This window comes from Carassius gibelio, chromosome B22 (genome assembly GCF_023724105.1).
Source record: "Carassius gibelio isolate Cgi1373 ecotype wild population from Czech Republic chromosome B22, carGib1.2-hapl.c, whole genome shotgun sequence".
Lineage (NCBI taxonomy): Eukaryota > Metazoa > Chordata > Actinopteri > Cypriniformes > Cyprinidae > Carassius > Carassius gibelio.
Genome location: NC_068417.1, coordinates 5,838,360 through 5,862,118, shown reverse-complemented (window position 1 = coordinate 5,862,118; position 23,759 = coordinate 5,838,360). Strand labels below are relative to the sequence as shown.

Here is a 23,759-nt window from a genome sequence, read left to right as displayed (position 1 = left end):
CCACAACACCAATCTAACCTGCACCTGCTCTTTTACTGCACTCCTCACAGTACTTCTGTACAAAGCACAGTAAACTACTTCTATAAAAATATCATTGCTCTACTGTTATTTTGCATAGAATACATTGTTTAACAATACGTTTGCACACTCAATCCAACTGTATTTATTACCACAGCTCTCACGTTGCTGCTGTTCATAATGTGTATATAATCCTACATTGCTCTGTTCATAATGTGTATATAATCCTACATTGCTCTGTTCATAATGTGTATATAATCCTACATTGCTCTGTTCATAATGTGTATATAATCCTACACAATATATATAATATATATAATATAATCCCACAGTTACTTTGACAATGCAGTCTCTTCATTACCATAATAAAATACATAAACACTGCGCAGTTTAAATATATAGTAAAATCTGTGCCATTAAGTGTTATCACTGTACCAATGTTGGTTTCAGTTTCGTTTTGTTTTAAATTAATTTGTTTTGGCTTGTCGTCTGTATTGCTATAGCTTCTTATATTTTTAATTCTTGTTCTTTTCTAAATACTGTTAATTAAAATTATCTGTTGTGGAGTGAGGGGAACTAAAATAGTCTAGCTATGTAAACTGTAATCCAGTACTGATTCCAAATTACATGACAAAAATTATAGTTAGTAACATAATCCATTACATTACACATTTTAGATAATCTAATCAGACTACTTTAGATTACTTTTGACCTAACTTGATTTAAATAGGATAATATTCTACCATATTGACATAAAAAATATAAAGAGTAATATATATATATATATAATTTCACAAAGCTTGTCAGAACATTCTGTTTTTGCTTCACATTGGGTTATTATTAAATCAAATTATGTGTATGATTATTATTATATAACTAAATGATCTGAAATCATATAAATTATATGTATATTAATTATATAACAAATTAAATAACTCTAATAACAGATTTAGGTTAAATAAAGATGTCAGTCTTTATTTTTTTTTGATTTTTAGGAAACAAATCAAAGAAAAAAAAACTAATTCTGTTTCTAATATTCTGTATGTTGCTCAAAAACAAAATATATATTTTGTCAAGTTTTTTTTTTTTTTTTTTTTTTTTTTACCTATTCTTTTAAAAATAACAAATTTTTTAAAACAAAAATTAGGAGTTCACATATCGTACCTAAACACGCGTGGATATCCATATACAGCTATGATTCGCGATTCCCAAACTGACTCAAATGATTCGCGAACCCGCTCCGAACTCCCGAACTGATTCAAATGATTCACGAAACCGCTCCGAACTCCCGAACTGATTCAAATGATTCGCGAACTCGCTCCGAACTCCCGAACTGACTCAAATGATTCGCGATCCCGCTACGAACTCCCGAACTGATTCAAATGATTCGCGATCCCGTTACGAACTCCCGAACTGACTCAAATGATTCGCGATCCCGCTAGGAACCATAGACATATAAATAGCTAGACGCCTCATTGGCCGCTCGACCGCACGTCAATGTCGCCGCCATATTGGAGCGGGCAACTCTCATAACTCTCACATCAGGACAGAAGAAAACATACCTGACTCATCGACAGATTGGACACCTACAAACCGTCACACGATAATAAAAACAGATCTCGGGGTGTTATCTTTCACAGGTAAGACTCTTTGGTCATTTTTAACTTTATGTTGACAGCTTAATTAACCACCAGTGTCAGACGATTAATAATATCGCTAGCGTAGTTAGCGGTGAAAGCTGAGACTTTAAGAATTCAAAGTTTAAATGAATTTTTATTACGTTTTAACTTATATTGACGTTTATATAATAAATGTTCTGTTAAATGTAATGTTATGAGCACAATATACAGAGTGAGCCCTTTGACTGTCTAGATTAATGATGGAGCTAAAGATTCTCTCTTTAATTTCACTACTGTTACTTATTTACAAAGATTAAGTGGTTACACTTTAGAATACTAGTCCTTTAATTAATGTTAGTTAATTCATTAATTAACATGAACAAACAATGAACAATACATTTATTACTGTATTTATTCATCTTTGTTCATGTTAGTTAAGGAAAATACAGTTTTTCATCGTTAGTTCATGCTAATTCAGAGTGCATTAACTAATGTTAACAAGCACAACTTTTGTTTTAAATAATGCATTAGTAAATGTTGAAATGAACATCAACTAAGATGAATAAATGCTGTAGAAAGACTGTTCTTGCTTAGATCATGTTAACTAAAGTGGTTAACTAATATTAACTAATGGACCGTTATTCAAAAGTGTTACCGATTAAGTTTATCATCACTTGATTATAAGGATTTCATTGCTTTTCACAAAACTGTGAACTGATTCTATGTATTCTTTTTTCTTCCCTTTTAGCCATTTGCAAACAGGACATGGACAGCCTTAAGGAAAGCTGAGGAAAGCTGTTCTCTGCATTTCCAAGAGACAAGACTATTCCTCCCTAGACTAGTGTTGTGTTTGTACTAAACCCAGAGCAGCCCTGAATGAATCGACACAATGACCAGCTCATATTCTAATACTATAGACTGCATTTAAAAAGCTTTACACAGGCTGTTTAATGCTGATAATGTACTGCGTGTGTCTTTACACAAAAACTACATGATGTTAATAGCCTAGAAATGAAAAACACAGGAACTCATAGTGAGTCCAGCTGCAATATCATGATAAACTCATTGTGATGTTGTTATAATTATTATTAATTTTGATTAATATCAAGTTTTTGAGGGGAGCATCTCATATTCTGGTCTGTGATAAAAATAACTATACTTTGAGATTTTGTGTGACATTAATATGTGTTAACATACATGGAAAAATAAATCACTGTTTCAAAATGTGTGTGTTTTCTGCATGAGTGTGTGTAATGTGCATTATAGAACATATATATATATATATGTGTGTGTGTGTGTGTGTACATGTATATATTATACTTAAGGAGCTCATTAATTAAACATAATTTGGAACTCATGTCCACAATTTTTTTGTATTGTGTCTGAATTTGATTAATAATTATTACACAAATAGTATTTTAAAATTACATTTATTTTTTTTTTTATTTTACTCTTTAATTTACTATTAATTTATTCTTAATTTTTGTCTATTCTGTATTATTCCACCCTTGATATTACATATTCTTCTTTTGTTAACCTATTGTTGTTCAGTTATTTATTATGGTATTATTCATATTATACAAATAATTTTATACTATTATAAATCTATTATATCGAATATGTTATTGTAGCGTTGTACTCGCTTTTCATATTATTCACTTTACTTTAAGTTGAACTACATGTACTTTTTAATATAACATATCACTTTTCTACTGTGCACTGTATCGGTGCATATTTTCATTTTCACTGATCCATAGCCTCATCAGTTGCATGTGTTATTATTTGTTGTGGAGTTCATCTGTAGGCTATAGTGTCACTTTTTGATTTGTATTTACTTGTTTTATTACATTTTCTCAACAATAGTAAATTATTGGTGATTAAAGATGTATTACTTAGATTTTATCACAGAATTTCAAAGGGAATGAGCTGTGTTCTGATCTGAGGCAAGAAAGAGAGAAAAAAAGAAATAAAAACGTTGGGATTGAACACAGAGAAAGCAATAAAACAACAATATTTAATTTAATGTATATTCAAATTAAATTACATGCATATGTCACAGTTATACTAAATTAACATTAGAATTGTAAACCGAAAATAATCAACGAAATCAAGAAGTGAGACAAATGTGAGCTTTCACAATTCCTTTACGAAAATTAATAATTTTCCAAACCTAACTAAATAACTGGAGGCAAAGTTTTTAACTGCACGTAGATCACAAACCTGAAATCGATTGATAAATGTGAATGTTATCGTGTTTTTATTCAGAAAAAAACCGCAGCTCCCCGTTTACGTCCATGTATTTTTAAGGCAGTCTTGCCCTCACTAACATGGCGGCGGCGTTGACGGCCAATGAGGCGTCTAGTTATTTATATGTCTATGCTACGAACACCCGAACTGATTCAAATGATTCGTGATCCCCAAACTGATTCAAATGATTCGCGAACTCGCTCCGAACTCCCGAACTAACTCAAATGATTCGCGATCCCGCTACGAACACCCGAACTGATTCAAATGATTCGCGATCTCCAAACTGACTCAAATGATTCGCGATCCCGCTTTGAACTCCCGAACTGACTCAAATGATCCGCGAACTCGCTCCGAACTCCCGAACTGACTCATGATTCGCAATCATTTCAGAGCTGTAACAACAATACTGTGAAACCATGTTATGTTTGCTTAAGGTTATCATACCATCAAAATCTCATACCAGCCCATGACTTATAAATATATATATATATATATATATTCCATTTGTTGTTATTAACATGGAATGCATTAAAAATTACATCAAGGTTTCCCAAACTAGGGTTTGTGACTTTAATAAAAAGCTAATTAATTAAATCATAAAAAATGATACATTAAAATAAATGATTTTAAAACCAATCAAAATAAAATCTTACTAAAAAAGTTTAACATTCCATTTGTTTACCTGCATGTCATGTGGACATAACCAACATCAAAAAATCATGAACATGCAAATGTGATAATTATTAAAATATATATATTTTAAATCTCAGGGGTACTTCAAGTAAATATATTTGGTGAAAGAGGATCAGATGACAAAAGTTTGTAATTTTGTGTGTTTTAATGTGTTTGAAAGACAAACACCTTCCAAATACAAAGTAACACATGGTTAAATAAACTACAGAGTGATGATTCAAATAAAATCAATGTGTTCATCAGTAGTTGATGCAATGTTGAAACACTTCTTAAACCTGAAATGATTTTTATAAATCAATCTTCAAATGTTGTCACTGACAATGCAATGCTGCAATTTGGAAATAGTGGAATAACTATTAGGAATTTCAATGTTATCATATTTTTCTTTGTTTCAGCAGTTTTCATATTATAGACAGACTGAGTGCATAAGTCTTTGGTGTTATTTTATAGAATAAAAAGCCTAATAAATCAGCACATTACATGAGATTAAATAAACCTTGTGTATGAGTCCACATTCTGTTGCTTTGTGTTTACTGGTGAAAGAGCAATACCTGAAACACAAAAGTACATTTCTCAAATAACAACAAACATTACGATTATAATTTAGAGCAAAAATAATTCTGATGGGTTTAGCCATTATACAACCTGACTAAAATGCTCTTACATTTCGTTTTCTTAAACTTGACTAAACAAAAACAGGACAGGGTTGACTAAATATGATTACTAAAATGTAAATTTGAGTAAAACTAAGACTGAATTAAAAAATGGCTGCCAAACTTAATACTGCTGTGCGGTTAATTAATAATAATCTTACTGCTAAAATGTCAAGTTTTCATTGACTAAAACTAGACTATAATGTTGAGACTTTCAGTCGACTAAAACTAAACAGGATAAGGTTGACTAAATATGATAAAAACTAACAAGGACATTTAACTGGTTCCTACATTATATTTATATACACTTCTTCTAATCTCACACACTATTTAGGATGATAGTATGAACATTGAGACACAGGGCATGTCTTTATAAATGAAGCACTGAATCATTGACTCAAATGATTCAAAATTCACAAACACGAATCCTTCAGTAACGAAACACTGCTGTGTGTTGCTCAGAGAAGCGTTTGGAAGCGTTTTCATTAACCAAATGGAGCAAAAACAGTCAACTTTGACAATATATAAAATATTGAACTAACATGTATATGAACTACTCATTTCAACGCTTTAAAATGTTACATTTGGTCGTGTAATGTTGCTTAACTGGGCTGTATGGGTTATGTTTCTTCTGTGTGCAGTTGTGTTCATTTGTTTTGATTTCTCCAGGAGATTCTCTCTCAGACAGACTGCGTGAACTTCAACTGTGATCTTGTTGTTACTGATCCGTTATAAATCACTGTTTACACTGAATGTAATAAAATCAGAAACATCATAGTAGGAGTGAACATGTGACCCGCCACTGATGAAATCCACATATACACACACAAACATTTTTGAGCCTCATCACTGAAGGATGAAGAATAAACACAACCTGTTAGTTCTTCAGTGTGTTTGGTTCTGCAGGGTTCTAGATCTCTCATGTTCTCTCTGTTCTTCAGTAAACTCTGTCTCTGCAGATTTATCTTCTTCATGATGATTTGATGCTCGTACTTGTAAGCTAATAAAAAAAAGTCTTTTTTATTATTATTAATCTTCTCTTTCATTAATATACAGACACAAATATATAAGAAAAAAAAGATGCCAAATATAAGCAATATAAGAATTTAAAAAGTGGAAGAATAAACACACTTAGAAATATCATTTTTTCAAATTTGCAAGGTACAAATAAACCACCACTGAATTGAGTTGAACTGAATGTGTTTTAGTTTTGTTTTATATGAAACATGGTTTATCACAGACTAATGAATAAATGCTGTTGTGATAGTTTCATCTTGTAATGTCACAATAACTGATAACCGTGTTGTTTTCTGATCTTGACAGCAATAAAATGATCTTAATGTGTCAATGAACAGATCTGAAGTCATCAGTATAATGAATGAGGTGAAAACAGGATCTATTATCATGAAATAAAGAGGATTTTGATCAGCTGATAATATTGATGAGTCTCAGACTATAAACACTCATTAAACAAGACATTCAGGATCAGCAGCAGATCAGCTCACTTTATTCTGACTGTTTGCTGATAGAAACACTTCTTTATCAAACATTGTGATTTGTCCTTATCAATCTGAACACATTTCTAATGTTATTTACCGCATTCATAACATCCCCACATCTTACCATTTTCTATGTAAAGAGTTTGCTCAAAACAAAAGGTGTAAAGAGGATTTTACAACTTCGTGGAAATAGTGAACTACTCACCTTAGAAAACAGCTGACGTCATAGCCTCAGCTCTACTTCTTCTTATTCGGTGTTTATTTGCGGGTTGCAGCCAAGCTGTTGCATTACCGCCACCAACTGGAATAAAGTATGGGTCAGGATTTTGCTTGTAGAAAAGCTTCTTCTTTTTTTATTTGATTGGTGGCTGACAACTAATGTTAAAGGTGCATTAATACCACTTACGAGACTAGACTGTGGAGCAGTGTATGATAAACATGGACATTTAGAAATTAATCATATTCTTTCCATCAATCCTGTATTTTTTAGGTAAATCATGAGATGTTTGAACACAAGTACTTCCTTCTTAAAGCTTCTGATCATTAATGTTTACAATGTCTGTCTTTATCATTTGAATCATTTCCCTTCTTTCCTCCTCATATTTCCTCCACTCCAACAACACACGTAACACTGACTCCTCTCTGTTTTGAACAGTGTCTGATTCAGTCCAGCGTGTCCTATTCTAAGACAGAACAAAACCTCATTTCACAGACTTTCTCCTGAATATTATAAATGATTATAAAAATAAATTTTATACACCATCATTTTCGTTTCTATAACGTGTGAATCAGTGACGGCTGGTGCTAAAAAACACTTTTGTGGGTGCACAAACAAACTGAAAAATTAAAATGTTAGTATTGCAGGACTGTAAACAGCCATTTATCAGGTGATTATGTATCATTACTGCTAGATAAATATAACAGTTGAAAAAAGTAGTAGTTTTATTATCAGTATCAGTTTCACACACACACACACATTCTAAACAAGATGGCGGCGCGTCCACATGCAGCGGCTTCTCTCTGTCCCGACAGAACGGTGTTTTCGTGTTTTATGTCTTGTGAGTCACAGAGTTTTTGTACGTCGTCATCGCGTCTACCTGTCTGTAAGCGCGCATACAGTCGCGAGTTTCTGCTCGATGTCGGCAGAACTGCATTTTTTTAGTTAAACTCTGAGCACGCAGAACGGCTACGGGATCTAGGTCTGCTACGGGGGCCTTCACCATCACCGACCCTCGCTACTGCATCTCGCCCACAGCGGAGGCGCCACAAGCGGTGTGAGAGGGAGCAGAAGAGGGGGAAGCCCGGAGGTATCCGGGCTAGGCTAACGGCTAACCCACACAAGCCATCTATCCCCTCCAGACGGCGCTATTCAGCTCGACCAGCTGATGTGCTATCGAGCGGACAGAGCTCTCGTCGCGGCGGCGGCCTTTGTGTTTACATCAATGACGCGTGGTGCCGCGATACTTGCCGTTCTATCTGCCGAGGGAATATACTGCTATACTGCTCATTTCGGTGTACATTCCCCTGTTCGACATCATCAGCAACAGGAACGACACACTAAATGAACTGTACCAGCACATCAGTGAGCAGCAGACAGCACACCCTGATGCTTTTCTCATCATAGCTGGGGATTTCAACCATGCTGACCTAGAGAGTGTGTTTCCAAAAATAAAACAACACATTAACTTTCCATCACGAGGTAATAACATTTTGGACTTTGTTTACACCACACAGAGTGGAGCTTTCAAAGCCCTCCCCCTCCCCCATCTCGGAGCTTCAGACCACATCACTGTTATGCTAATGCCTGCATACAGACCACTCATTAAAGTCGCCAAACCAGTTCAAAAACAGATTAAAGTGTGGCCAGAAGGATCATCAGAGGTTCTTCAGGACTGCTTCAACACAACTGACTGGGACATGTTTAAGGAGGCTGCCACATGCAATAACACCACTGACCTCCAGGAGTACTCAGAGACTGTCACTGCCTACATCAATAAGTGTATTGATGATGTAATGGTCACAAAAACTATCACTGTCCGGGCCAACCAGAAGCCATGGATGACGGGGAAGGTCTACAGACTCCTGAAGACACGGAACGCTGCCTTCAGAGCTGGAGATGAGGTGGGCCTGAGAACAGCCAGGGCCAACCTGTCCCGTGGCATCAGAGAGGCTAAGAGACAGCACTCCAGGAGGATAGCTCATCAATTCAGTGACAGCAGAGACACTAGGAACCTGTGGCAGGGGATACAGACCATTACGGACTACAAGCCCCCACCAAGGACCTGGTGGGGAAAACTCCTTTTTGTGGAAGCGTTCTCCACACAACAACAAGCAGAAACACGACAACTAAACTCTAAACATTCACAGCATTTTATTATAATAGGGTTTACAGTGTATGGTAACAGACACTTAAAAATATATGTTTTATTGAACTAAAAAATATTAAGTTACTTTGACTTAAACATTTCGATGTTTTTAAAGTGTGTGTATGACAGTCCCAGTCATAGTTGTTTGTCTTGCTCGCTATCTGAAAAGAAAAATCATACTAATATTCTGATTTGCTGCTCAAGCATCAAAGTTCATTAAGTTCATTTGCTGACCATTTGACGGTTTCATTTAGATTCATAAATAAAACTAAATGGCCATTGCTTGGATTTAATTTATATCCAAACGAAATCCTAAATGACACACTACACACTGTGCATACTGTACTCTAGATACTCAACTGTCTGGTGTATGAATATTATAAGATTATTTTATCAACATCTGAGTCTGAGCTCTCCGTTGTGAGGAAAGCTGACAGTTGACTCATGAAGTGTTTGTCTGTTTAAGTCGAGCATTATCCAGAGAAGATCTTGACTTCACTGATGATTAGCTGTTGTTCTTACACCTTCACCAGAGAAAACATCTGGACTCAGACAACTAGACTCCAAGATCAACAAGCAGAAAACAGAGATGATAACACTGAACACCTCAAACCCCTCAGCAATTAAAGTACAGGAGCAGACCTCTGTAGAAATGAGGAGTTTGTAGACCTGGGCTTCATCATTAGACATGATGGAGGACAGACAATGACATCAAGAGACGCATTAGCAAGAGCAGAAACAGCTTTATAACACTGAACAATATGTGGAGGTCCAACACTAGAATGACTCCGTATCAGAGCTGTGTCCTTTCCACCTTACTTTACAGATCTGAATGTTAGAGAACGACAGAAGCACTTTACCTAACTATCAACTTTCCACATGTTGAACCTCCAGAATCCTGCAGATCTTCTGCTCCAAAACATCTCTGACCAACAACTATCATGCGGCGCAATTAAGAAAGCACAGCACTTTTAGAAATATATTAACTGAGAAAAATACAAATAAAATAAATAAAGAAATACCTGCTGTACATATAATGGGAACATTTCTGTTATTATGCATTAGCTATTTATGCTTTATGTTTCATGTCTACAAGTTAGCCTATATTTAAAACAGTTTAATAATCCTTAAAACAGACAAGTCAACTTTTCACTTGTTTTTAACTCTATGTGGCATTTTATTTACATGAAAATATAAAAGTGTTAAAAAGACTAAATGTGTTTGAGTATTTAGAGGAGAGTGAAAGACACAAATGCTGTTAACTTGTGAAAATGTTTAGTTGATTTGATGAAGGAGAGACTCCATCCACAGAACAAAGACTATATACTGGATATCTGTACATTAACAACAGATACACAACTAAATATAAAGTAAAATAGAATAACAATGTGTAGAAAACATGAGATAAGTTTCACACATTGTAGATATGCTTTATATCTTGTGACACATTTAAGTGCTGCACTTGACAATCACATTGAAACATTTGAATCATTATGAATGAGTTTAATAGAAATATTATTACACTGAAGAGCCAGACAGACTCATCTGAGCTTCTTCCTCCTCTGTTCCAGCTTTACATTAAACACAATGATCATCTGCTTGAATACTAAAGCTACATGAATCATTCAATATCATGTTTCTAACACACATGCTGCATTATTTGATTGTAAAGTCTGAGTATCTACACCTGTATGGATCACATTTACACATTTATCACACATTTATTTCTCCTCATAGACACAGTAGTGAAGCTCTTCTGTGGATCTTCAGCTGATGTTTACTGCTCCTCTCAAGAACACTTCACTTTATGAGATACAGCATTCATCGTTTCGAGGAATGAACTCAATCTGTAAGGTGGAACAGCAGAAAAGATAATCAGAGTTTAGTGGAACAAAGTACAAATTAATTACTATATTTTAGTCACATTATTATTTTTAAATAACATTTTGTAATTTTAAATAACTGACTATACCTGATTTTGAATACATATTTATAAAACAATATTTGTGTTTTAAATATAATACATTTAGAAACGAATTCCATTCTGTTTGTGTCTCTATTGAGTCAATATAAAGAGAAACGCACACTAACGAGTGTACACCAAATATAATAAATGACAAGGAACAAACACAAATGTGATTTTGTCTTAAAACACAAATCTTTCAGTTAAATGTGTCACTAGTTAAAGCTGTTTGTCTCTAGTTTAAACATGTTTGTATTGGTCTCAGTAAATAAGTGAAATGATTGCACAGCTCGCTGGAATACTGGATTCTGATTGGTCAGTCGTGACATTCAGAGGTGTGTTATTCATTAGGTGTGTGTCATTAGCAGCAGAATAACACACAGTCATACGGTATTTGAGTCGGGCGTTTCTTTGACTTCTCTCGTATCACAGCACCGCACTCTCACTCGTTTCATTCAAACACAACTGCTATTAGCTTGTGCCTCAGTTACTGACTGGATTTACCCTCAAACCAAACCGCAGGAGATTCCTGTTAATAGTAGACTTGAGGAGACATTGTTCAAATTGTTCAAAATTGTTCAAATTGTTTGTGTGTCTAATTCTTCACTTGTGTGTCAAGAAAGCATATAATAAGTGTGATAATGCAGATGCAGCTGGATGTTATCACAGAATAAGTCTCTTCAGGAGGACACAAGTCCTGATCACCCTGTCGGGTTTATTCTGTGATAAAAAGCGGCTGGAGGTACATTATCTCTTACAGAAAGTAAGTGTAAAGTAATGTGACGTGTTGCTTGTCAAAGTAAAAACACACAAGAGACAGAGACATTGATCATGTGATGCTGGACAACTGTGAGCTGAAGCTGAATCTGCTCTGATTTTACCAGCCTTTTCCTACAATCTGAACAAATCTATTTCAAACTCTAATGATTCACTATTACTGATCTCATTAATAAAGCAGCTGTTGCTGTAGAAAGCTGTGACAGTCTGCTTTTCTTCTCTTTCCTCCTTTGTGTTCAACATTTTTATCAACTTTACATTTCATTCCGACACATCCCTTTGAAATAAAGCTTGATGATCATTTGATCAACTCTTTTCACTAATATTTGAAAGTATATATATCATATCAGAGGTAAATGAATCTCTTTAATATCACAAAGTGAAGTTTACTCACATCAGTTCACAGTTTGAGTCTCGTAGCACATCAATGAGCTTCTGCTTTGAGTCTCCAATCTTATTGAATCTCAGATCAAGCTCTTTTAGAAACTGCAGAGCTTTTGTGTTTGTCAAAGACTGAGTTAAAGAAGAAACATCTGTAATTTCACAGCCATAAAGACTAGAAAGAGACAAACAGAGGAAGAGAGATCATCTTACAAACAAATCATTAAGATGAAGAATCTTTCACAAATATAATGTGAACACATTCATCATGAGATATTGAGTATAAAGTGTTTTGTTGAACTCTTATGTGCTGTTCGTTTAATGTTTTTACTCCAAATTTGTGTAGTTTAAGGATCTATGAAACTTTTTATATTCATAAAAATAAATTAAAAGTGCTGGTTGTCACCTCTTCAGACATTTTGACAAATGATATAACAACAAAAATCAAAATATTTATAGTCTCCAATTGATTGTTTTTTTGGGGTATGCGAGTGCAATCATTCTGCATTGTCAAAGGGTTTCCTTTCATTCATTTGGGGTCTCAAAAGATCTTGAACAGCACATAAGAGTTAAAGTGATTTCATCATTTTTATTCTTGTATGTGAATGTTACTGACCTCAATCTCTCCAGTTTACAGCGTGAATCCTTCAGTACATCACATAAGTGATTCACTCCTGTGTTTTTTATTTGATTCCAGCTCAGGTTCAGTTCTATCAGGTGTGATGGGTTTGATTTCAGAGCTGAAGTCAGGATGAGACACTGTTTCTCTGTAATACTGCATCCACACATACTGAAGATAGAAAGAGAAAACACAATGAATGTGTACAGTCGACAAGTACAACATTTTGTGATCATATTTTGTTCTTATCGTGATGCATGTCTGAGTGAAACCACTTTAAAAAAAAAAACTGCAGGTCAGGAATTCATGAGTTTTTGATGAACAGCTGATAATTTTTTGTTATTGCAAACAATATCCCAGCGTTTCATCACAATTTCACCATCAAGTTAGGCACATCAACCATAACTCCTTCAAAAACAGCCAGAAACCTTGGAGTTATGATTGATGATTAGCTGACTTTCTCAGACCACATTGCTAAAACTGTCCGATCCTGCAGATTTGCTTTATTCAACATCAAGAAGATCAAGCCCTTTCTTTGGGAACATGCTGCACAACTCCTTGTTCAAGCTCTTGTTCTGTCCAGGCTGGACTATTGCAATGCTCTCTCTGCAGGTCTTCCAGCCAATTCTATCAAACCTTTACAATTAATCCAGAACGCAGCAGCAATATTAATTTTTAATGAGCCAAAAAGAATACATGTCACACCTCTGTTTATCAATTTGCACTGGCTTCCAATAGCTGCTCGCATAAAATTCAAGACATTAATGTTTGCCTACAAAACTGCCACTGGCTCTGCACCCATTTACCTAAATTTGTTACTTCAGACTTATGTGCCCTCTAGAAGCTTGCGTTCTGCAAGTGAACGTCGCTTGATTGTGCCATCCCAAAGAAGCACAAAGTCACTTTTACGGACTTTTAAATTAAATGTTCCCTCTTGGTGGAATGACCTGCACAACTCAATCCGAGCAGCTGAGTCCTTAGCCATCTTCAAGAATTGGCTTAAAACACATCTCTTCCATCTTTATTTGATCCTCTAACTTTAACACTCAATATTCTAATTCTATTCTTAAAAAACATCTACCTTTCTAATCTTTTTGTATTCTATTTTCTTTTCATTTATTATGCAATTGTATGTGTGTGTGTGTGTGTGTGTGTGTGTGTAAAGACCTCTAACACTAGCTTCCACTCTTTTTATTCTGTTTTCTTTTTATTTATTATATTATTTAAAAGCCCATGCTAGGTGTACTGTGTTAACCTAACTGAGACTTGTTATAGCACTTATATTTCATTGCTTTTTTTGTTGTTTTTGATTGCTTCCACTGTCTTCATCTGTAAGTCTCTTTGGATAAAAGCGTCTGCTAAATGAATAAATGTAAATGTATTGCTGTGATCTCATGTGACTGACAGGTTTTCCCTCCTTCACATCATCAGACAAGAGAAGAGATGTTTTTATGAGGGAAAGTGATAGTTATTTTCATTAAAGATCACAAGCGTACATTCATTTTCTGAAATAAATTATGTATACTGATAAATCAATCTGACTTTAACTGCTGTAGAGTATAATGATACTAACTGTAGTTTCTCCAGCTTGAATTGTGTGTTCATCAGTAGATCACTGAGGTGTTTCACTCCAGAGTCTCCTAGTAGTTTATTCCAGCTCAGGTTCAGTTCTCTCAGGTGTGATGGGTTTGATTTCAGAGCTGAAGTCAGGATGAGACACTGTTTCTCTGTAATACTGCAATAACAGTGACTGAAGACAGAAAGAGAAAACACAATGAATCAGACACGTTCATGAAGTCACAGCAGAACAACCTTCATCTGTCAAACCACACCATCTTAATCTTCATTGAGAGAAAGAGAAAAGATAGAAGAAAACTATTTAATAAAGTCACAAAGTCTTGATAAAACTAAACACAGAGGAAGAGTGTCTGAACACCTTTAGATAATTTTCCACAATTTGGTCTTCAAAACAGAAAAACAAATATGTTGTTCATTTAATCAAATAATTGACACTTCTCATGATTTATGTATAATTTGCCCTGATTCTTGATAGAAATGGAACAAAGTTTTCCCAACAACCTTTTGTGAAAGGTGTTAACATTTTTCCTATTATTTTTATTTTTTTATTTTTATGATTCTTATCTCATCTTTTGTCTAAAACTGATCATATTGTCTAAAATAAAAGTCCTGACTGCTGTGTATTTGTATTTAAATTGATTCTGGTCTGCACATCACTACAACGTAAATGCATTCGCTCTGCTCTGTCCAGTGACTTGATCAGCTTTTCTACACAGATTCAACTTTGCACATCTAAATAAAACTGTAGGTTTGTCTGTGTGTGTAGATGTGAAGTACAGTAATATTTCTCTGAAACCGGTCAGACTGAAGAAGCAATGCCTTCACAGAATAAAGCCCAGTCTGGACCGGTTCTGTTCAGTTGTGTTACACATTCATTAATCTGGTGTTTGATGACAGAGAGATGATATGAAGCATCAATAAACACTATGAATATGTTCTGATACAGCAGCACAGAACTATTCTGATGTGTCTCATTAATATTGGGTTGTGTATTTGACCTGCTGTATGAGCAACAAGAAACACTCATTACAACTTTCAAATGTTTAGATCACACAACACTATACAAACACTATACACTATAATACACTGTGATGCACAGGTTGATCCAAAATGAGCGGGTGTCTGCGGTTACGAGTCATCCGAAAATATTTTTAATGATATTCGGGTCGCGATCGGTCGGGTCATTTGATATAAATATGCCAAATAAACCTTTGTAAGTTAAATAGTACTAGACACAATTTTGAAATCCATAAGCCTACACTTTATTGGCTGAATACCTGGTGAAGATGATGCAGAGCTCAGTCTGCAGGTAGAGATGGAGGCGGCAAGAGAAAAGGTGAAGACGCTGTTTTTGGTAAAACATGATTTTGACTACTTCATTAAGTTTTGTTTTATAGAAAGCTCTTAATTTTGATAATTTTTTTATCAATCAGTTGCCCGATTTAATAAACAAGAAGCAAATATATAGCAGACAATGTAATGAGGTGCTGGAACGATCACTTGCATTGATGTGAACTTGAGGGCGCAGAAACTCAGCTTGTGCCTCACAGATTTGAGAAATATGACTACTGAAATGAAATGTGTTTTTAAGTACTGACCAGCACTTAAAGCACTTGAAAGACTACTTTTAAGTGAAAATATTCAAACCAAAATAAATAGGCTTCTCTCTTGATTATGTAATCCATATGAAATGTGCATTTCTCTCTGGCGTTCATGGTGAGTCCGCATCGTCAACTTGTTAATTTAGACACATTCATAATCACTACTTTATGTGTGCGGTCATAACGCTTATTATCCTGTAGGCTATAGTCTATTTAAGTTAAATTAATTTAAATTAATATAAAGGTGTGATTTATTCACGAATGGCTTAAATGAACAACTACTAGTCGACTAGAAAAAAAATAAAAAAATAGTCTGAGGCAGCCATTATTCCACATATTTTGGAGCCAGCAGGGCATTCTGTGTTGAGCGAGACACCACGGAATGAGTGAATATTCAGAAATGTGCTCTCCGCTCACGAGCTCTGATCAGAACAAACCCGAACCTCACGGTCTGCTGAACTTGCAGAAAAATACAAATAGACATAGCCAGACTAGAATATTTGTGTACAAATTATGAGCTTATTGACTTTTTTTATAATTCTTGACAAAATTAGAAGTTGTTTTTTTTTTTTTTGCACCCCTAGTTCCTACATCTATGGCCCAATGATGCAACAATGAGCATTTACTATTTTAAAAAAATGCGGGTCAGGAAGCGGGTTGGATATAATATTTTTCTTTTTTTGTGGTCCGAGTTGCGGGCGGGTTAGTTTAAAACATCGGTTGGGTGCGGGTTATTTATACATTGACCTGCGCATCACTGGTAACGGTCAGTGAGGGTGATGGGAAGATAGTTTTTAAAGGGTCATGAAACCCCAGACTACTTTTTCTGAGATTGTATCAGAAGTTTTTGTGTGTTGCACTTCATAGTCTTTAACTTTATGAAATGATCCTCTGCACTAATGCTCTCCAGACGCAGAGCAACCCCACCTTCATTCATAACCTCCTCTAACCTAAACTCAGAGACCCAGTTGGCCAAAAAAACCTGGCCGTTGTCCCAGAGGAAGAAGTGACAGTGGAAACCAGACTTACCCTGCCTTTATGAAATTACATTTAAACATAGAAACATGCATACACATATACTTTTTTTAATTAGTCTTCAATCCTCAGTTTGTAGTCAGTAAACATGATCACATTCAGCAGTCACAGCAGAAGTTAGAGACAGAATTTAACTGAAGTCCATTCAAAAGTTGTATGAATAATTTCTAAGAAGGTTGCAAGCTGTATTAAACACAACAACAAACAACAGTAAACACATTAATAAAATACTGGATATTTCTAATGTGTTCACATTATTTTCTCCAAACCCTGTGCACTTAAAGGGATAGTTCATCCAAAAATGAAAATTACCCCAAGATTTACTCACCCTCAAGACACCCTAGATGTATATGAATTTCTTCTTTCAGACAAATATAATCAGAGTTATATTAAATATGTCCTGGCTCTTCCAAGCTTTATAACGTGAGGTCAGACTCAAATGAGAATTAAAATAAATTACTGTAACATTACTAGTCATGTAACATGTGAAATGATGTAAGATACTCACTTCAGTGTGTTGAGTGTACAGTGTTTATCCTGCAGTAGAGCAGAGATCAGATTCACTCCTGTGTCTCCTAGTTCATGTCCACTCAGATTCAGTTCTCCCAGGAGTAACGGGTTTTTACCCACAATTCCAGTCACATACTGACAGCCTTCATCTGCAGCAGGACCCAAAAACCTGCAGAAGAGAAGATAAAGCTGGAATCAATTTAACGTGCATTACATCACAAAACATTTAAAGATTATCAAACATTGTTTATAACGAAAAGCTATAGTTCAAGTTTAAACAGTTGAACATTTAAATATATATATATATATATATTTAAGAAAGACAAAAGTTAAAAGTAAATTTAAAAGAAACTCAGGGGCAAAAGCTTATGATTCTCAAAAATCTGAAGATTTTTCTGCTTTTAAGCAGGAGATGAGGAAAGTTAACAAATAAATAACTAGCTTGTGACAGCTAAGCATTCATAGTGATATATTTAGTTGATCTTTTAATGCTGGCTCTTCCTATTATTATGTAGCAAAATTCACCAAACACTGGATTACTGATCCACTAACAGAGAACATGATCTGGGTTCAGACCATCTCTGGATAGTTTTATTTATCTGATAATTCTGCTCATTATGAGAGAACTGCAGGTTCAGACGTGTGTCTGTGTGTGTATCACTGATCCTCTCCTGACAAACATCACATGTTTGTGGTCTGTGATAGATCTGCTGTAGTAGATCTACAGTGTTGGGTTCTGAGCTTGATGGAAATTAATGTACAGTGCATTCAGTAACATTTAAACAATCAGGATAATAAATCACACTGAATATGTTTTTCCTAAGAAATGTCCACAATAACACAATCATAAATGTTAATTGAGGCACCAAACTACTGAACACCAGCACATCTAATGACCCAAAATGTCTAATTAACCAGTAACTTTTAACACAAATAAACTGTGCTGACATTTATCATCAAAACAACAGCAGCTGCAGCATCTGATCTTTCATGTTTGATTATTTTAAACAACAAATTGTGTACCTTACTGAATTAGTGAAATAATGTAATATAATACACTTTAATATAATATAATACAATACAATACATATACACATACATATATATACACACACACATATATATATATATATATATATATATATATATATATATATATATATATATATATATATATATACACACATTTTAAATATTTGTATAATTGATTGTGTATTATTTCATCAGGTCTCACCTCAGTGTGTTGAGTTGACAGTTTGGATCCTGTAGTAAATCACTGAGCAGCTTCACTCCTGATTCTCCAGGATCATTTCCTGCGAGATCCAGCTCTATCAGGTGTGAATGGTTTGATCTCAGAGCTGAAGACAGAGCTTTATAACCTTCTTCAGTGATTCTGCAGTCTGAAAGTCTTTTAGAAAAATATGGTATTCTTCATTATAACACAGATTGTCACACAAGTACATGTTCTAGAATGAAGAAAATAAAAAGATGTACTACAGGAATTTTGACCTGAATGGACTCTTTTCACAGTAAAGCTGGGTAAAGTTATATATTGGTGAAAATAAACAACAACAAATGCAATTTTAATTTTTTGGTGTTTTTATTTTCCACAATTATAACCTACAGTTGCAATCAAAATAACTCAACCCCTCAGAGACTGCAGTACTATACAAATACAAGCTTTTCTGAAGATCCAGGATAAAATATCAGTGACAGTTCAATGGTTTCAAAAGTAATAAATTAAAAGTCATAATGTCAATATATAATCTTATATAATGTATCATTTTTTAGTTATAAGATTTTAATAACAGATATGTCACAATTATTCAACCCTTATTCAACATTACTGTTTTACTTGGCAGTCTAAAGCCTCCAGGATTTCATCCAAAATATCTTCAATTGTGTTCCAACAACAAAACAAAGCTTTAACGGGTTTGGAACGACATGGGGGTAAATTTTCATTTTGGAGTGGAGTATCTCTTATTTGCATGGTGGAGAATAAAGTAGTTTAAAAACACAATTATGTCTTTAGAAACTCTAATAAAAACAGAATTAGCTTGAGCTGTTACACATACACAGATTTAACCCATGCATGTGCTGAAGTTGAGTAGCAAAAATGGAAGAAATCAACAGAGATCTCACAAAAGTTATAGAGAATAAATAATTGTATTTCTTTAGAAAGTCTGTAAAGGCTGTAAGAAGATTTCTAAGACATTAAAAAACCCTCAGCCTTATTCCTTATCTTAAAGTGTGTTGTACCAGAAAACCTTTTTAGGGTGTTGAAGAAAAACCTGCAATGTACAAAGACTTGCATGGCCTTCATGTTGAGACATCTTGGAGAATACAACTCTTGATCAAGAAGAACAAAAGGCAGACTTGAACTTGCTAAAATTCATTTGTGTAGACCTGTGTAGCTCTGGAAGAATGGTTTATGGAGTGATGTGACCAAACTGAAACTTTTTGGACCCATGGATCAGCGGTTTGTCTGCTGCAAAAAAGTCAAAGCTCATAAGAAAACCACCATCTCCATCATCATACTTTGAGGTGAAACAGTGCTGTTTAGGGGGTGTTTTACTGTAGCAGGAAGTGGAAACCATGACCGTATGAAGGACATCATGGATTCTTCAGGTATCAGGTCATTTTTGACAAGAATTCTGATGCCTTTGGTGCAAAGACTGAAGCTGATGATCAATGGACTTTACTGCAGGAAATTCATCCTAAAGTACAACATCCAAATCTACTTCTGCTTGGTTCAGGGATCAGTCATAGAATGTTCTTGAGTGACCTGTTCAGTCTCCAGATTTAATTCTCATTGAAAATATCTGGATGAATTTAAAGAAAGCAGTGGCAATGTGAAAACCAAAGATTATCAGTGATCTGGAAGCTTTTTCAGGCGAGGAATGGACCAAGACTGTAGTAGAGAGGTGACAGAAGTTTCTAAACACTTACAGGCAGCGTTTATTGGTGATTTTTATTAATAAAACTTTTTTGGGGTGGGGGGGGGTTAATAATTCTGTTTAGATCCAATTTGAATTTCATCATAATTCAATGTTCCATTCTGAGAATCACACAAAAGTCTATTAACAAACTTTAAAATTTTATTGATGCCTTTGTTAACTGTTTTCATAAAATTATATTCTCCGCAGCAAAATGTCTTGCAGGTCAAGGGGGATGAATTATATTGATTGCAACTGTATTATAACCTTCTTTAGTGATACTGCAGTCTGAAAGTCTTCAGAAAGACCAAATGAACTAATGAATGAATACAAAAATAAATACATACATGCATAAAAACATGCATTACACCATTAGGATATTAACATTTCCCATCACCTCCAAAAATCCATCTGTTTGTGAATATTTTATAAATGTATCTACACCAACACACCAATTTCACATTACTGACCCATTCCTTTTGACACAGCGCCAGTTTACAGAGCAGATGGAGGTTTACATAGATTCAGGTTTAGATTAACCAAATTCAGACCTGAGTATCTGTAGCGACTGTGAATTTCTCAACAGACTGGACAGTTCTGTCACTCCAGAGTCTCCTATATTATTCTCACTCAGATCCAGCTCCGTCAGATTTGAAGGGTTTGAATTTAGAGCTGCAGCCAGAGCATGACAACCTCCTTCTGTGATACAGTTATTCTTCAGACTGCACAAAGAGAAAACACTTCAGTTATAATCTTAATATTTACCAGTATGTTTTAGCTGACATTTGACAAATACTGGTGATGATGATGATGGCAACTCATTCAGTCAGCAATCTCTTATACAAGACGCACAAAAAACACCCAGTAGCAAAGAATTTAAAAATGTCCTTGCAACATTGAAATAATATATGTCAATGTGTTAAGTTGACAGTGTTTATCCTGCAGTAGAACAGCGATCTGATTCACTAGTGCAGTACATTGAGATCCAGTAATCTGTCTACTCATCGTGCCTAGATCTAGACTAAAAAAAAAAAAAAACATTTAAAAACTGTCATTTGCATTCAGAAACGCCTCGAATATAGCATATATGGTGACAACACCTCCCTTTATAAATCATGTAAATGTATAATGTCCTCACCGAAACCATGGAAAAAGAAAGCAGTACTGACTGAGAAGACATTCTGTGCACTCACTAAACAGATCAGTTCGCTCTTTTTAAACATGTTTTTTGAACAGAGCATGGTTTGCAGAATCCTCCAGCAAAGCAATATCAGTCATGACACTAAAGCTACATTTCAAATGACTTACCAGCTGCATGAAAAAAAGGCATATCTTATTATTTTCGTCTTGTTTTAGTTTAAATAATCAAAGTGCATTTACTATATAAGCAAAAATATATTTAGTGTTGTTTCCTGGGGAGATAAACAAGAATAAATATCTCATCTAACTTGAACTATTAAATTATAAATGTAGTATTTGCAATTAAAGGACACATGAAACACACAGTAGCACTTTCTTTTTGTAGTATTTCCATTCTAGCTCTAGATTCTCTGCTTAAGCATGCTCAGAGTTGTGCTTATATTTACACACATTCCTATGTTAAAAGTAACATTTGGAAGATCCCACACTTTGCATGAGACTGTTCTTAAGCACTCATTACACGAACATCTGTGCGTATGTACTGTTGATAAATGAGGGTCCTGTAATGTAGAGTTTATGCTGGAATTAAAGCCTGCAAATTTTCAAAATTTAAATTAACAAAACACTAATGATTGTCACAAAACTTACCTCAGTATCTCTAATTTGCAGTTTATATTCTCCAGGCCAGTGCAGAGTAGCTTCACTCCTGAATCCTGCAGATTATTATTGTTCATGTTCAGCTCTTTCAGATTGGTATCTGATCCAAGAACCGAAGCCAGAGCTGGACAGCTTTTGTCTGTTAAGCCACAATCATTTAGCCTACAAGAGAAATAAATCAAATCACAAAGATAGATATATGTAATACATTCATTAAATACAAAAAAAAAAAAAAAAAATTATACCAATACACTGCATATATATTAGAACTGTATTGATTCAGATTGATTCAAATAAAACTTAATAAAATATGTAAATGTATAATAGGTTTATATCATTAATGGCAAGGAGTTATATATTTAAAAGTGCTGCTCTATTATCTGGATGAGTGTCTTGAGGTGGAGAATCTGGAGGTTAATCATTTATGCATTATGCAAGGGTATATCTCCTTTATAGCAGAAGTTGTATAAGTTGAACTGAATATTGGATTATAAACCACTAAGGAACAATGTGTTTTATAATAACATGATGTGCTTCTTCTGTAGCTAACTAAACAGCTTATTTTGCTGAAAAGAGATATTTTTACATAAAACCCATGTAAATCTAATAAAACAGCACTGCACTTTAATTCCAAAAGGACTGCAGTTTTTAAAGAAAAAAAAAGTTCAAGTAATTGTTTTGACTTTACCCTAAAAGAGATATATAATTATAACTAGGGGTGGGGGGGGGGGGGACGATAGGGTATAGTATCGCAATCCGTAGCAATACAGATCTTTTAGTATACTATTTGGTAGAATTATAAAATAAATTTCTTGACAATCATTAGATGCTGGTGTTGAGTTTTTTTTTTTTTATTCCTTCTGGTGAGGTCAGCTGGGTCACCTTCTGAAATAAAGATGACGGCATAACGGAAAGTTATCATATGGAGATGTGTAGCACTGCGTGAGGCAAATGATGTCACACCAGATACTGACTGGTTTTGGAGTGGACTTTTATAGTGGCCAGCCTAAAGCCTCTTTCACACTGAACATTGGACCCAGTAAATTGCCGGGTCGTCTTCTGTGTGAAGGCAAACACATCCCGGGATTGATCCAGGGTTAGGGACCTAGTAACATTACCGGGTTCAGTTCCAGAATGAGCTCTGTGTGAACAAAACCCAGAACTAATGCTGTAAAGGGTGTGTCGTAGTGATGACAGATGTTATCGTGTGACTCTTTTACCAGGTGTTTTGAAGGCAGATCAACGTTCGCGGCAAAAAAAAAAAAAAAAAATTGCTAATTGTAATGAAGCAGAGATCAGTTCCTCACTTTCTGCATTGAAGCTGAGATCATTCGCCATCTTACTTGAAAGTTAACCTGCCTAGCATTTTCGACTTATTACATTACATGTCACACCCTGATGTCACATGCATTTATGGGACCTTTAAGGGTTGTGTGTGAACGCATGCACATATTCCGGGTAATCACT

At 34.8% G+C, this 23,759-nt stretch overlaps 1 protein-coding gene across 1 annotated transcript in view; it reads right to left on the bottom strand.

Annotated features, from left to right (window-relative positions):
* Positions 1-23,759, bottom strand: part of LOC127987694 (uncharacterized) — a 2,462,016-nt gene that overhangs the window by 1,060,228 nt on the left and 1,378,029 nt on the right. Inside the window, exons 106-109 of the mRNA XM_052590053.1 lie at positions 21,047-21,217; positions 18,794-18,967; positions 17,558-17,728; positions 14,409-14,585 (exon numbers count right to left, since the gene is read on the bottom strand). Of these exons, the coding sequence (XP_052446013.1) occupies positions 14,409-14,585; positions 17,558-17,728; positions 18,794-18,967; positions 21,047-21,217 (693 nt within the window). The remainder of the gene's footprint in view (positions 1-14,408; positions 14,586-17,557; positions 17,729-18,793; positions 18,968-21,046; positions 21,218-23,759) is intronic.